Consider the following 16,624-nt stretch of genomic DNA (forward strand, 5'->3'; position numbering starts at 1 on the left):
TTAAACTATTATTAGTTTACATGTTAAAATTCCTTCCTCTAGTGTCACTGATTTTCTCCACTATATTTAACCATTTCATGCAATTCTTGTTCACATTACAACAATAAAAATGCAGACTGTTATTCAGTGACTGTGTGTTAACTTTAAGGCATTTGCCCACCTGATTAGGAAATAACAATACAACAAACTGATGTAGCTTGTCTTACCCACAATACCAGAGGATTTCAGCAGGAGGTGAATAGAATAGCAGGACAGACCGGCTACAGCCGTGAGGAGAAACCTGAAGACAAAATACAACATCACAATCCCTTCCCATCTGTACAACACCATCTGAACATGCTGGAGCTAATATATGGTTTATTCAAATCTTCACACATGTAATCTTGCAAGAACAAGAAAGTTCCTCTTCGGTAGAGTTAAAGGAATAGTTCACTCAAAAATGAAAACTATCCCATGATTTACTCACACTCAAGCCATCCAAGGTGTACATGAATATCTTCTTTCAGACAAACCCAGTCGCAGTTATATTAAAATATCCTGGCTCTTCCAAGCTTTATAATGGTAGTAAAAGGGGCTCGAGAAGTCCAAAACAGTGCATCCATCCATCATAAAAGATGGGTTTTTGTAAGAAAAATATCCTAGCCTTCCGCCAGAACTAGACTCTAGACCCGACGACTGATGTATTGATGAACATGGAAAAGCAGAGGATAGAGCAAAACAAAACAGTGGTCGTGAATTAGAAGTCTAAAATGAGAATTTTTAAAGAGAAATATCAGAGGATTTCGATATAAGAAAAGAGGAGCTTGAGTTTGTTGCATGGCCCCATTTGTTTAAAGGTGCCCTAGAATTAAAAATTGAATTTACCTCGGCATAGTTGAATAACAAGAGTTCAGTACATGGAAATGACATACAGTGAGTCTCAAACTCCATTGTTTCCTCCTTCTTATATAAATCTCATTTGTTTAAAAGACCTCCGAAGAACAGGCGAATCTCAACATAACACCGACTGTTACGTAACAGTCGGGATCATTAATATGTACGCCCCCAATATTTGCATATGCCAGCTCATGTTCAAGGCATTAGACAAGGGCAGCCAGTATTAACGTCTGGATCTGTGCACAGCTGAATCATCAGACTAGGTAAGCAAGCAAGAACAATAGCGAAAAATGGCAGATGGAGCAATAATAACTGACATGATCTATGATAACATGATATTTTTAGTGATATTTGTAAATTGTCTTTCTAAATGTTTCGTTGGCATGTTGCTAATGTACTGTTAAATGTGGTTAAAGTTACCATCGTTTCTTACTGTATTCACGGAGACAAGAGAGCCGTCGCTATTTTCATTATTAAACACTTGCAGTCTGTATAATTCATAAACACAACTTCATTCTTTATAAATCTCTCCAACAGTGTGTAATGTTAGCTTTAGCCACGGAGCACTATCAAACTCGTTCAGAATCAAATGTAAACATCCAAATAAATACCATACTTATGCGATTAGACATGCTGCATGACAAACACTTTGTAAAGATCCATTTTGAGGGTTATATTAGCTGTGTGAACTTTGTTTATGCTGTTTAAGACAAGCGCGAGCTCCGGGGGCGGGGAGCATGAGCATTTAAAGGGGCCGCAGCCTGAATCGGCGCATTTATAATGATGCCCCAAAATAGGCAGTTAAAAAATGAATTAAAAAAATTCACATTCAGGGGACACCTTAGACTTATATTACATCTTTTGAAAATGCATTCTACGGCACCTTTAAACCACGAAAGGCGTCTAAGCTTACGCTACTCCTACATCCTACCTCATGATTCAGGTCAGAGGTCACTCTTCAGCCAGAACTCGACTTGCGTACGTTCGTTGACAGAAGCCAGTTATTATAGTTTATACAGTTTTAAATATTAATATTTTTGCTTACACACAAAAAAAGCTTTGCTTCAGAAGGCATTTATTAACCCCCTGGAGCCGTATGGATTACATTTATGATGGATGGATGCACTTTTTTTGGTCTTCAAAATCTGGAGCCCCACTACCATTATAAAGCTTGGAAGAGCCAGGATATGTTTTAATAGAACTCTGATTGTGTTCGTCTGCGAGAAGATAGTCATATACACCTATGATGGCTTGAGGGTGAGTAATTAATGACAGAATTTTCATTTTTTGGTGAACTAACCCTTTATGTACTACTTTCTACTTACCAAACTGACATTTAGCTGACCTTTTATCTGAAATAATCTGCAGTACACACATTACAGGGACATTCCCTTTGGAGCAGCATGTGGATAGGAGTCCAGCACAGATATTTAAGATTACTAACTATTAAAATCACTCAAAGTCTATAGCTGGAGCTCTAAGTGAACTGCGTACATTCTTTCTGCCTTATAATAAAGTGTACAGCACATTGTAATTTTTTTTTTTCAGATGCATTAATGTTGTTGAGTAAGATTTACTGCTGAATGAATCCTGGGAAAGCGCCAGTATTTGTGTTGGAACCAAAAAAGTACGTCTGCTGATAAACTGTTCTATGAAAGCCCATGATCAAACACACCACTAACTAATTTTACTGATTCATCCAGCTCTTTTCTTTCAGCTTATGTCATGGAAAGTCTAAGTTTGCCAACTTTCAGAAAGGCAAATAGCTGATAATAGCTTTGGCTGCACAATAGTAGAACTCTCTTGCAAAGTGATTATTGTACTTCCAGGATACTTTCACAAAGCTTCACCTCAGGAGGCAGACTGTCCCTGAATTTAGTGTATTGCAAGTCCATTTGGATGACAAGTACCTGATAAATGGCAAGTAATTAACAACGGGCAAGAGATGAGCTCTGGAACGACTGTATTCAAACGAGATGGATGTTCTCAGAGACTTTTGACTTCAACAGCTGCATAACAATTCAGCATGCATTGACCAGATGCTCTACAATTGACACATCTTCAACAGAATTATGTGATTTTGCATTATTTATTTCTGTTGTGATGCATGTATTTGTCCGTCACATGGTTAACCGCTCTGTGATGTTAACACAAATGTTCTTTATTAGCAGTTATATATGTATTTTATTTATGTGGCTATTTAAATATTAAATGGGACTGTAAATGGAAGGCTAATATAAAGGCAACATTAGAAACATTTGTCCTCTGTTACCGAGAGGCATGTGTGAGGTTTCTACCAACATGAGGTAGATGAATTTATTGTTATATACCTGGAAATAAGACTATCTTTGGAGGAAGCAGTCTTAGCCTGTTAGGTTATTTGATCAGTAGTATTCAATTCCCTGTAACCTGACTGGAGCGGAGGACGCCTCAGACGTCTCCCCGCTCTCCTCCCCCAGTCAAATCAAGACAGGCCTGAGAGGAAACCAAATATAACAACTATATTTGGATGGGGGCAGGGTAATCCTAAAAAGAAGGATGTGTCTGGAGAACAGAGGAGGCGTGGCTACCCCAGGTCATGGCCTTTCTGGGGCCGTGGATAGATGAGAGGGGTGGAGCTAATGAGTGGAAAATTTTAAGGAGGAGGGAAATAAACATTAAATGGGAGGTCACAAAAACGCATGTGCTAGCTCTCCTCCTCTACTCTTTGGAAAAATACTCTATTTAGTAAGTACTGCTAGTCAACATATAGCATATAGCTCAAAATCAGCATATAGCATATAGCTTTTTTTCTTCATTTTTGCATTAATTAGTATATATATACACAGTCTTCAGTGTCACATGATCCTTCAGAAATCATTCTAATATGCTGATTTGCTGCTCAAGAAACATTTCTGATTATTATCAATATTGAAACGTTGAAAACAATTTTTATTCAGGATTCTTTGATGAATAGAAAGTTCAAAAGATTTATCTAAAATAGAAAGCTTTTGTAACATTATACACTACTGTTCAAGTTTGGGGTCAGTTAGAATTTTTAAAGAAATTAATACTTTTATTCAGCAAGGATGCATTAAATTGATCAAAAGTGACAGTAAAGACGTTACAAAAGCTTTTTTTAATTTATTCTATTCATCAAAGAATCCTGGAAAAAAAATTGTATGTGAAAAAATTGTCAACATTGATAATAATCAGAAATGTTTCTTGAGCAGCAAATCATCATATTAGAATGATTTCTGAAGGATCATGTGACACTGAAGACTGGAGTAATGATGCTGAAAATTCAGCTTTGATCACAGAAATAAATTACATTTTAAAATATATTCAAATAGAAAACAGTTATTTTAAATTGTAAAAATATTTTCCAATATTACTGTTTTGGAACAAATAAATAAAGCTTTGGTGAGCAGAAGAGCAGAAGAGACTTCTTTTAAAAACATTAAAAAATCTTACAGATCTAAAACTTTTGAACGGTAAGCCATTATTATTGTCTGGCTATCACCAGACCAAGCTCAATTTAAAATTGAACATTGGTCTGGGGAGTCTGTATGTATTTTCTACTGCACAAGAGGCGTGATCAACGAGCATCATTCACGCAATTGGATAGTCCTTCAACCAATCAGACCAACAATCCGGGTGACGTACTTTTGCAGAGGGATGCGAAAACTCCAGACAGGTTTAGTTTGTATTGGTTTGTAGCATTGATCAGCGGTTTGCAGAAGCAGCAATGGCATCGAGCGATTTTTGCAGGTTGTGCAAAAAAAAAAAAAAAAAACATGAAAGTGGTATTTACACCCACTCGAGCAATTTGTTTGCTAAACTAAAGAAGTCATTCAGCATCGTTGAGAGGTTTAAAGGAATTGGATTGACGGTCGTGCTTGCCGTCGCTTCTCTATCGTCATCGTGTTATACCCGCCAATAGCAAGCAAGGTGGATAAGCCAGTCTGTGATTGGTTCCCGCAAAAGTGTAACAGAAGCAGTAGAAATGAATGTACGAGTTTCCAGACTGAGTTGCCAGGCAAAATCAAATCGCCGGCAGATCAGACTGGGTTTACCCAGTCTACCATTATTATGTAATGTAATCATTTTATTGACATAAATAATTTGACGAGTTGTTTATAAATTTCAATTTTAAGTACTTTAAAACCCCTGAAACAAGGGCTGAGGATTCCAAAAAAGGCCAAACGTTGGTTTACATGTACTTTACAGAATGCAGTCCTGTCTGGTACACCCATGTTCATGAACATCAACAGCCTTCAAGAGGAAACACTCAATTATTCAAGAGCTTCTCTGGAAAAATAACAGATGCAGAACAATACTTTAATTACCACGCAATTAGACAGCCAATGGGCTGCTTGACATTCAGATTACGTTAAAACGCTGATTCATTGAGGGCTGGACGGTTCATTTGCATGACTATAAGATGATTCAGTGATGCTTCACATCAGAACAAACATAGAACAATGGATTACTTTTACAGCCAATTTGTCATTAAGAGGGTAATGAAGGTATTTCACTTACAAGAAAAGCAGTATGCCAGTATTGGCCATTGCGTAGGCCAATCCCAAAATCCCACTGCCCATAATGGCATTGCCCAAATTGAAGACTGACATGCCAAAAGAGGTCTTCCCCTCAAACTGAGAGAGGAAATGAGATTGATAAGCAACTAAAACAGATAAAAAAAAAATGACAAAAAACACCAGCAGTACTGCTACATTGGCAAACATCAACACATTGTTTAGTTTCTACGTTTTAATCGTGATATGCTGTTGGTTGCTTGAAAGTTCACGGCAAATGTTGCACATACTTACATCAGTGAAACGTGGCTTCTTGCCATCACCGTTGGGCAGGAACTCAATGTTCTCAGCGAGTGTGCTCTCAGGATCATCAAATCTGTTGGATGGAAGACATTTAGATGACAACGATCTTGATCATCAACTAACTTTCTCTTCGTCTAGTGGTTTTCTGTTATTTACATACCTGCCGTGATGGGTACCATTTCTGAGGGTTGATAGAGAGTGTAAGAGGGTCCATCACCGAGCAGGGGCAGAAAAGAGGGTAAACATGCACTTAGACAAACCCACAAGTCAACACACCATGCCAGAAGATAAACGTGCTTTGAGAAATACACAAATGTAAGCTACAAAGTTTGCAAAGTTTGCATTGATCACAGTACAGAAGCACACAATGAACATGATAAAAGTCAGGTGTGTTGCAGGTCTGTTCAGATTGGGAAAGCAGGGAAAACATGCTAATAACCATAAGCAAAACCAGATGAGAACCACTATTTAAAGTGGCCTGGTTCTCCATGCAGGTGGTACGCAAACACTTCCTGTCACATGCAATTAATTTATCTTACTGCCGTATGACAATGAAAATCAAAATGTTAATAAAACCAAAGTCACTTTAAGTCGGCGGCCATCCTTAAAACGCCTCTTGGGCAGCTATAACAGTCATACAAGTGCAGCTCCTATCTCTTTGGACGGGGAAGCATCGAATTCTTAGAATTAAGAACCTTAGAATTACATTTCATATTTGAAATAACCAATGAAATTTGACAACAACTTTTTCATAAATTTAGTTTCTAAAAGCCCAAATCATGACAAAAAAAAATTGATTTTTCAGGCTGGACCAGCCTATTCACATGTGACGCAATGGCTTTACCAGTCAGCGATTGGCTCTTTTATATAGAAGGCGGGACTTATTCCTCCATGTTGCACGTTGCACTTTCTCCCATTCATAGTAATATGAGCGCACTGTCTTAGTATATCCAAAGTCTATGATAAAACTGAATAATTAAAGTGATGCAAAAGTGCTTACTGTTCTTCCTCCATCATAGTCTTCATCGGCATGCACATTTCCTCTCCCAGGTCATGACCTTTCCCATTGGGTAGGATACTCATTTCTGATCTGGCAGGTTCCATGGTGGAAGCAGTCGATATCCCGCAGTTCTATGAGCGATTTGCTGAAAAGGATAAAAGATTTTGACAACAATTTACAAATTCAACTATATAATTATTAACTATGCATCAAACACATAAAAATCGGTCCCATAATGTCCAGGGTTGTTACTGTTAACTAAAACTTATTAAAAATCGTTTTCACTAACTGAAATAAAATGCAAGTATTATTTGAGAAAGTTACTTGAAAATTAGAAATATTGCTTTGGAAATTAACTGAAATAAATAATGTTAAGCTGAAGCACTGAAACTGAAATAAATATTAAATAAAGCTAATTACAAATATTAAAAAAGAAACTACTAAAAATGACAAAATCACATGAAAATGTAAAACTAAAAGCTAATCGAAAATATTATAGTATTAATGAATAGATCAATGCATTAGTATAAATAAAGACTATAAAAGCATATAAATAATACTAAAATAATACTGCATATGTTCCAAATCTAAAAGCATCATGGGATCAGATGGTAATACTGTGGAACTTTAAGTATACTATTTATACTCATGTATTAGCATTGTACTTTTATGCATAAAAAGCATGTAATTGGTGTACATTTCCAAAAACAATCTAGTCCATTTTAATTAACTCTATGGAAAATTTCTATTCTTCTATTATGTTTCATCTTCACAACAGTATTGCATTGTGTTGCACCTGTCAGTAATGCACAAAATCACTCTAGAAATCATCTCAAATCAGCCTGATCGATTACATCACTAGCACTTGTCTGTTCAGGTAGAGCAGTGCGGTCACCTAAAGAAATGTCAACTAAAAATTCACCAGGATTATTAGTGATTTAGTGGCCTTTCACCAATTTCCCCTGAGACCTAATTTCCATTTATGCATGCTATTAAGTCGTCAGTTTTCAATGACAACAATGAGACGCAGCCCACCAGGGTGTAATTTTAAGCCAGCAGATGTTCTCGCTCTTCAGCGAACAGTCTCTTCACATTCCCTGGAAAAATGAAGGCTCAATAACATTTACCACGTCAATGTTTATTTTATGATTGAGGTTCTTAGTCTACTGAATAGTAGGGCCATTGAGACGGCTAGCTGTCATGATAAATTTAACACACTGTTCACAACAACCGTCTGAGAGGGAAAGAAGAACTGTATGAGTGTGTTCATTTGGGGAAAGTCTTAAGTCTAGTCCATTTCCAAATGAGACTGATGCAGACATGAGATTAGATTCCAGCACTATTAAAATTTAAAACTACTAGCAGCAACAATGTTGTGTCAGAGTGCCATGGTAACTTTTTGAAATATTCTGTGCCTGATTAGAAATCTTACCATGTTGATTTATGTGATCCAAATAGTTGTTTAAATTTATACTATCGTTCAAAAGTTTGGGGTCAGTAAGATTTTTTTTTAAAGAAACTAATACTTTTATTCTGGAAGGGCACATTAAATTGGTCAAAAGTGACACGAATGAATGAATGATTTTGAAAATAATAAGAAATCAGCATATTAGAATGATTTCTGAAGGATCATGTGACACTGAAGACTGGAGTAATGATGCTGAAAATTCAGCTTTGATCACAGAAATAAACTGCATTTTAAAATCTATTTAAATAGAAATCAGTTATTTCAAATTGTAATAATATTTCACAATATTATTGTTTTTACTGTATTTTTGATCCAATAAATGTAGCTTTGGTGAACAAAAGAGACTTTTTTTAAAAATAGACATAAGGTTTTCTATTATTTTAACATCAAAACAGAAAAAATGAAAAGAAGTGAGATAACGTACCTTCAGTCATTATCGCAAAACAAACCCCTCAAAATAAACCTGATCACCCTGTCAGGGTTCATTGTGCGATAATGACCAGCTGATTGTACATTATCCCTTACATTTTATCCTTACTGAGGTATTGTTCAATTACCACTGTATTTACAGGAACAGATTTAACATGATAACGTGACAAGCTTTTGATCAGGCACAAACAGCAGCTCTTCCTTGGGGTCCAAAAGGGGTTGTAAATTCTAACAGGAGCTTGAATTTCACATGATGATGATATGTGAGGTATGAAGTCCTGCCTGTGATACACGTTTTTGACAGCCCTAACACTGCTTAATGCCAAGCTGACCCACAAAAATTGAGCTCAAGGTTATTAAATATGTCTGATCTGATCAATTTAGCTCCAACGTTTTGACAGACACAAGTAGAGGGTCAGAAAAAGAGCATGTAAAAGCACATAATAATAATTAGCAATAAACAAGCAATTTTAAGGTTAATCTTCAACAACTAACTACTTTTTTAGACGAGTGAAATACGATAACTCAGGTGTAAAGCGCGGTATTAAGAATACCCATCATGCTTTTGTCATTTTCATCATCTCTCGCAGCTGTTTCACACAATGCACTGTCCTTGACGTCCATTCAGCAATGTGCTGCTTTATCAAAAGGGCTGTACAGATATCACGCTGACCAGCACCTCAAACTAGGGTCAAGAGACAAGACAAGATTGACTCTAGACAAAATCTACAGACACATTTTATGTCTCCTTTAAAAAAGCCTCATGCACAACGAGTGAACAGTTGCCAATGACCTTTGTAAAACGTCTCTCTCAATCTATTTTATGAGAGTCAAGGAGATGGATTAAATTATAAACTGACTTTATTGTTATTTTTTCCTTAGGTCAAATGCTTTTTCCCACACAGCAAGTGCAAATGTTATGGGTCTGGATCTTTATTTACAAGGTATAAGTCTGCCCTGGCCAGTTTGTTCCATGTTCCATCAAAACATCTCAGCTCTTGATGCCAATAGCAGAGAGAACACAACCTCTGCTCTGATTGGTTGGCAGGCTCAGCTCCTGAAGCCCATGCCTGCTAGTGTGGAAGGTCTGGCACTTCACACATCCATAACAGACCATGTTTAGATGTTCCCCTTTGAACAGTGGAGCTAATATGACTCATCTAAAACCATTTTGAGGTTAAACATGGTCCCATAAGCATCATTTTCCCTGAGGAGTTTTCAAGGGATAAATTATGGGAATTTATGAAATGGAATGTAAGGAACATTTTTATATAACTATAAATAAAAATGTTTCTTAATCCTTTTTCATACATATTTCACTATTTAATACAAGTTTGGTCTTATATATTTATATATATTTTTATATATTATTTATATATATTTGTATTATAATAAATCTATAATGTATTAAAAATGTATATTGTATTTAATCTATATTTTAGATTTTTTATATATATATATATATATATATATATATATGTGTGTGTGTGTGTGTGTGTGTGTGTGTGTGTGTACATACCTTTTACATTTAAAATTTCAAAGTTATATAATTATAAATTATCTTATGATTACAATGATACATTTTTATTTTTAAAAAAATCATATACATTTTAATAAAATAACTTTTTTATAAATGTATACATATATATGTTATATATATGCAATGCACACACACCTTAAAATATTTTATATTATTTTTTAATAAAATATAAAAATAAAAAAATATATACACACATATACATATATATATATTTTAACCTATATTTTTAGATTACATATTATATGTAATATTTACTTTTAATAAATTACTTAATATTTAATAAATTTCAAATTTATATAATTATAAATTATCTTATAAATTATCATTTTTTATTTTAAAATAAAAATTGTATACATTTTTTATTAAATACATTTTTTTATAAATTTAAATTATAAATAATATAATAATAAAATATAAAAAAGACATGTACCTTTATCTGAAAAGCAAAGAGAGCTCTGATGTACCTATTGAAATTACTGAAATAGCACATTATCACCAGGAACATTTTTAATAATCAAATATGTGATTAACAAAGTAATTCTGTGGGGTGTATATATTTCACAGACAATTATTACACATCATTTCATCCCTTCTCAAATTCTCTGACCTGGACCGAACACAAAACTCCCACATCTGGTTCCCACAGATGATTGACAGCCAACTTAAGTATGTGTGTGTGTGTGTGTGTGCAGGAGGCAGATAACAGGCTTTAACCACTTAAAATGCTTAACTGTTTGGGTAGCAAGTGTGGCTGTCAACATCTGCAGACAGTGACATCACACTACTGAATGTGATTTGACCGTGGTGATGATGAGTACATGAAACCATTTGAAACATGTGGATAATGTCAATTAAATTCATGCTTACACAAGGGAGCTTTTAATTAAGCAGGCTGAACCGTTTCACGTATAATTGACACCCTGAATGCCTCCTTCTGTGAGCTTCTAATTAATAGATGAGGGTGTCTGTACCTTTAAATTGGTCCTGAACTAAAGAAAAATGATTCACATAGCACACGATCGCTCAGTCTTTGCTTTCTAAAACATTATTTTAAAAAGCAATCTAAAGCAAATGACAGTTTTTCAGTGTAGAAGCAGACAACAAACATTAATTCTTCTCTTTATGAGCAAGTCCGAGGTTCACCCAAGTGTCAATTTGAGTGCCAAAAGGCCACCTGCCCACCGATTTACATGAATGCCCCAGAGGGTTCTGGGGGTAAACTGAGGTTCAACACTTTCACCACGAGCGCTCTACTAGCCCTGATGTTAACCACACCAAGCACTTGGTAACTGTACACCTTAAAAATAAAAACTGTGGTGGTGTTACTATGATATTAAATGATACCATGTTCATGTAACATTGTATTAGTTCCAAGGTACTTCTTAGAATACCACGCTAGTATCATGTTTTGGCACACTTTTGTCAGGACTGATTCAACCTCTTTGAGGTCAAAAGGACCTGCCCTGTGCAATGACTGCTCTTTACCAGACTGTCAACTGAGGTTTGTTTTAGCGATAAAGATCAGTGACATACTTACTCTGTCTGTATTATGTTTGTTTCTGTCCACTTTATCCACCTGACTGGACTCTGGTACATAACACCCACTTTTCCCAATCCAGTCAATTCCTAATAAATAAAAAAATCAAGTCTTTTTCCAACCAAATCAATCTCATGAGAAAACGTAACTACACACAAAAAATGTTGGGTTAAAAACAACCCAAGTTGGGTTGAAAATGGACAAACCCAGCGGTTGGGTTAAATGTTTGCCCAACCTGCTGGACAGTTTTATTTAACTCAACTATTGTTTAAAAATGACTGTATGTCTGGCTTAAAATGAACCTAAAATAGGTTGGAAATTAAAAATCAGACACATAATATGACTAGAGGCAACAATAATAATCAAAAGGTGAACATTTATTAATAAGCAATTTAATAAATGTCGTTGAATTATTATTCATTAAAAGTATTAATAAAATGCTCATTTATTAAACATATTAATAAATGTTCATTTCCAGCATATTTTGGGTTCATTTTAAGTGAGCAATACAGTCATTTTTAAACAATAGTTGAGTTAAATAAAACTACCCAGCAGGTTTGGCAAACATTTAACCCAACTGCTGGGTCAAAACAACCCAATTGCTGAGTTTGTCCATTTTCAACCCAACTCGGTGTACTCTCTATAAAAAAAATAAAATAAAAAAAAAATGCTGGGTTGTTTCAACCCAAATCTTGGTCAAATATGGACAAAGCCAGGCATTGGGTTAAATTAAATTTTAACCCAAAGGTTGGGATTGTCCATATTTGACCCAAATTTGGGTTGGAACAACCCAGCATTTTTTAGAATCTACTTTACAAGGAGGCGATTTTGTATGAATTCATACAATGTCATTTGTATGGAAACGTATGTTTTTTAGAAATTAATGAAGCATGAACATCCACCTCTAAACCTAACCGCCGATGGGACGTAAGCAGATCGTACAAAAATGTATGATCAAGACATTCAATTAATTCACATGTGATCTACAAATACAAATGTCACATTGTAACTTCAGGCTCAAGTGTATACATACATGAACTCCTCACTTAAATCAGACATGGCTGCTATCCTACGAAATCATAGGCCTTGGGTGGCCTTGGGTGTGAGGTCAGCGACCTCTCGTCTGTCAGCACCAACTCAGAAGCTCAGACCTCACTGGATGCAAATGTTTACATCCAGGACAAAGTTTGAGGAAAGGATACGATTGGTCGGGCACGTTCAGTTGATGTCACGTGTTTGTCTCTAGAAAATTCTGGGTCATTCTTGTTTACTCACGTTCATTGATTGCAATGGTTCACTGAAAAACAGAATTTTGCCTCATCACACGATCACACCTCTTCTGATATTGGCTATCATGTGAACTATTGATTGACCGTTACTGTCCATTCTCATTCAAAGTGCGCCATACTGTATTGGCCCATTCTAGGGGTGATAATATATCGTTTCACAATATATCGCAATACAAAAATGCAACAATATGTATCATGGATAGTGAAAGACAGTATGTATTGTGTATAAATGAAAATTACTGTGAGAGAAAAAATTCAAGTTCATAGAGTTTTAGTGTCAGTTCTACATTGAATTACTGTATATAGTGTAGAATATAATGTAGAATAATGCAATGGGGGATATTGTGGGTCGACGATAATGGCAAATGTCTTATGTTACCAGTAAAAAAACGGCCTACATTATTTTAAATATGTCTAGTCAATGACATAGTGCAAGCATATTCATAATTTTCTGTATTTTCAGCTTCAGAATCATGAATATTTTTATTATGGTATCAAAATTGTTGATTGTTGATTGTATCGAGGGTTAAATCCCTAGTCCATTCATTAAAATATAACATGAAATTAAAATCTGACTTTTGTGACAGTTTTAGTCAGCTTGTGAGGTTTGCTGAGGAAATACACTTCTGTCCAACTAACACGTCCAAACCATTCAATTTTTTCATGTTTTACGGAGTACCTTCTGCTGACCATCTCAGGGGTGATTTCTCACTTTCTCCCCGACCTCTGACCCCTCATTCCCTGACTGATGAGCATAAGGTCCAGAGAACCCAGAGATACATAGCTGTCATCCTTACAGGCCATCTGGAATGCCAATATTCAATACACCGCCATGAACTAAAACCCAAGTACACTTTCTTAAGCTCAGCTAGAAAGCAAACCCCATTTGGAGAGGTAAATGAAGGATACAACACACGCTAAGAGATCCTGTTAAAATTCAGCAGATATGGAATATAACATGCAAGTACGTGCAAGGAAAATGCAAATAAGCTACTTCTGCATCTTTATAGATCTCATTTTCAACACCAACCAAAAAGATTGGCCTTAATTATAAACTGTCAGTCAGAGAGCAATTAATGATTCTTCTAATGCTGTTTAGCCACTTCATGGCCCCTGAGGACAGCAGAATGCACATTAGACTATTAATGTGCCTCAATAAGGACAGAAATACATCAAATTACTTCAACAAATTAACCAAAGTTAATAATAGTCTGCTTTTGAAATCAATATTATCACTAATAATAAATTAATTAATATTATTGCCAGTCTACTAACATTTATTTTTATTTATTTGAGCTTTTTAATTAGTTTTTTAATCTTTAATTAAGACTTGTTATATATTTTTAACTTTTAAGTTACACAAAAACATATAAATCACTTAAAATCAAATAAAAATTGAAAGAATTTTCATAAGAGGTGTATTCAAATCATTGCCTGTATGAACTGCATTTTTTGGTAAATTATTGAATAGCAATAGGCTATATCTAGACAAAAAAGTACGTGACGTCACTCATATGCAAAGTAAATAAAAGTAGCTAAGGATATAATTAACACTCGTATAGTACAGTCCTGACCATCACAAAGAGAATCAAACATGTTACATTTGCGTCCACAGTATCTGATATATTCACAATGAGTCCATTTTCCACAACAATTAAGTTTAACCGAAGTATTTTCTTTCACTTATTTCTGTTTTATAATCTTATAGATTATGCATATCAAAAGTACCTTCATAAAAACGAACAGATCACACACTGCCAATGAACATGTATCACTTACAAGTCAGTGAGCCCTGGATCTGAAGATCTTCGCGACTATAATGAGAAATGATGTTCTCGGTTTAAGTTTCCAGTGTTTCCGATGCTTTATGTTCCTGTAGTTCTTCACCTCGTGTGGTTTGACCACAATAGAGACAAAGCGCTTTTCTCACTGCTTTGAGAAATGAAGTGAATTGGTGAAGGCTGTATGCATGAGTAGTGGGGGGTTGTTTAGGTCCCGCCTTCTGTGGAGCTCGTCCAATGGCAGCCGATGAGACCCTCCAGTGGCCCCTCCCACTTCTTCCGAGAGATCCATGAAGAAAAACTGAATTGATAACCTGAAAAAATATTCATTGCTACATGATGAATGAAAACTGGTGACACTCAAATAAAAGAATTATAAGAAGTAAAATAAGAATACTGTATAAGAATATTGTACATTATAAGAGTAAATAATCCCTTCATTTAATACTATTTACAGTTTAGTAAGTTAGTTAGTTAGTTAGTAGCCTAAATGATGTAAGAAAATATCACATGGTCAAACTTTAAAAGGTCTTTGATTTCCTCTACCTGTAAGAGCAAAAATACCTTTATCTTATTCTAGTCTTACTGGATTCTTATTAGAGGACTGTTGTTTAAAAATAAATAAATAAAATAAAATAAACAAAATAAAAATAATTATATTCTAAAAAAAAAAAAAAAAGAATTTATGAAATAAAAAGAATTTATTAAATACAAAAATTAATACAAATAATTCAATTACATTACATTACAAAACTGTAATTTTTAGTACGAGTATAATTAATCCCTTTATTTAATGCAATTTACTGTTTATTAAGTCAATTATAGAGTGATTAGTTAGTTAGGTTAGTAAATGATGTAAGAAAACATCACATGGTCAAACTTTAAAAGGTCTTTGATTTCCTCTACCTGTCTAAGAGTAAAAACCATAGTTTATAAAATAAAATAAAATAAAATAAAATAAAATAAAATAAAATAAAATAAAATAAAATAAAATAAAATAAAATAAAATAAAATAAAATAAAATAAATTGAAATTAAATTAAATTAAATAAAAATTGAAATAAAATAATAAATAAAATAATATGTTTTATTAAATAACTAAATAACAATTAAATTTAATTACTTTATATAACTTATAAATCATTTATTTATTTATTTATTTATTTATTATTTTTTAGTTGTTAAACAGCACAGCATTATCAAATCAATCAGGACCCTAAAGTAGGCTACATTTCAATTGTGTCTTCAGAGCTGAGAATACCTACAGCCAACATGCCCTATAAAGCACAGAACCCTCGTCTGTCCCTCTATCTGTGTGTTTGTGAACGAGGGTCCATTTTCACATTACAGGGATGAGCCATTCAACAAAGCTACTGATATTCAGCAGATGTCCAGTGTCTCGTTGTCTCCATTAGGTTTAAATATAGTCCTGGAAGTGTGTGCGTCAGATGGATATACCTCAGCCACTGCAGCTGTTCACCAACACTTCATCTATTTGCGCCATGGAATGCCATCTGAATTTAGCAGTGCATACATTCAAGAGAGAGAAACCATTGGCTGTCTGCTAAATCCACACACATGCGGTGCTGTATAAATGTTTTTTACCTGTTAATTAATCAGTAAAGATGATTAATGATTGTCTGATAAACATAATTTTTACTTTCAGAAGAATTCATCATGCTTGACTGTGCAAAACTTGCCACCAGTGTTGTTATTGTTTACTTAATCTAAAACTAATACTAAATTCTAAAAAAAACATTTTTGTTTATTGAAATAAATAAATGATGGAAAACTTAAACTACAAAGTTATCTAAAATTTACCTTGGCAACTACCTAAAATACTAAGCATACTGAAATAAAACAAACTAGAAATAAAACTAAAACA

General features: G+C 34.5%; 1 protein-coding gene across 3 annotated transcripts in view; it reads right to left on the bottom strand.

Annotated features, from left to right (window-relative positions):
• Window positions 1-14,912, bottom strand: part of slc38a3b (solute carrier family 38 member 3b) — a 36,679-nt gene extending 21,767 nt beyond the window's left edge. The window contains exons 1-7 of one of the 3 annotated variants that reach the window (XM_048199147.1): window positions 14,739-14,912; window positions 11,671-11,759; window positions 6,697-6,841; window positions 5,857-5,877; window positions 5,688-5,769; window positions 5,398-5,513; window positions 207-280 (exon numbers count right to left, since the gene is read on the bottom strand). In XM_048199147.1, coding sequence (XP_048055104.1) covers window positions 207-280; window positions 5,398-5,513; window positions 5,688-5,769; window positions 5,857-5,877; window positions 6,697-6,800 — 397 coding nt within the window. In that variant the 5' untranslated portion in view covers window positions 6,801-6,841; window positions 11,671-11,759; window positions 14,739-14,912. The remainder of the gene's footprint in view (window positions 1-206; window positions 281-5,397; window positions 5,514-5,687; window positions 5,770-5,856; window positions 5,878-6,696; window positions 6,842-11,670; window positions 11,760-14,738) is intronic. The other 2 variants (XM_048199146.1, XM_048199149.1) reach the window with 2 other exon arrangements.
• Window positions 14,913-16,624: the final 1,712 nt, after the last annotated feature.

This window comes from Megalobrama amblycephala, linkage group LG8 (genome assembly GCF_018812025.1).
Source record: "Megalobrama amblycephala isolate DHTTF-2021 linkage group LG8, ASM1881202v1, whole genome shotgun sequence".
NCBI classification, from domain to species: domain Eukaryota; kingdom Metazoa; phylum Chordata; class Actinopteri; order Cypriniformes; family Xenocyprididae; genus Megalobrama; species Megalobrama amblycephala.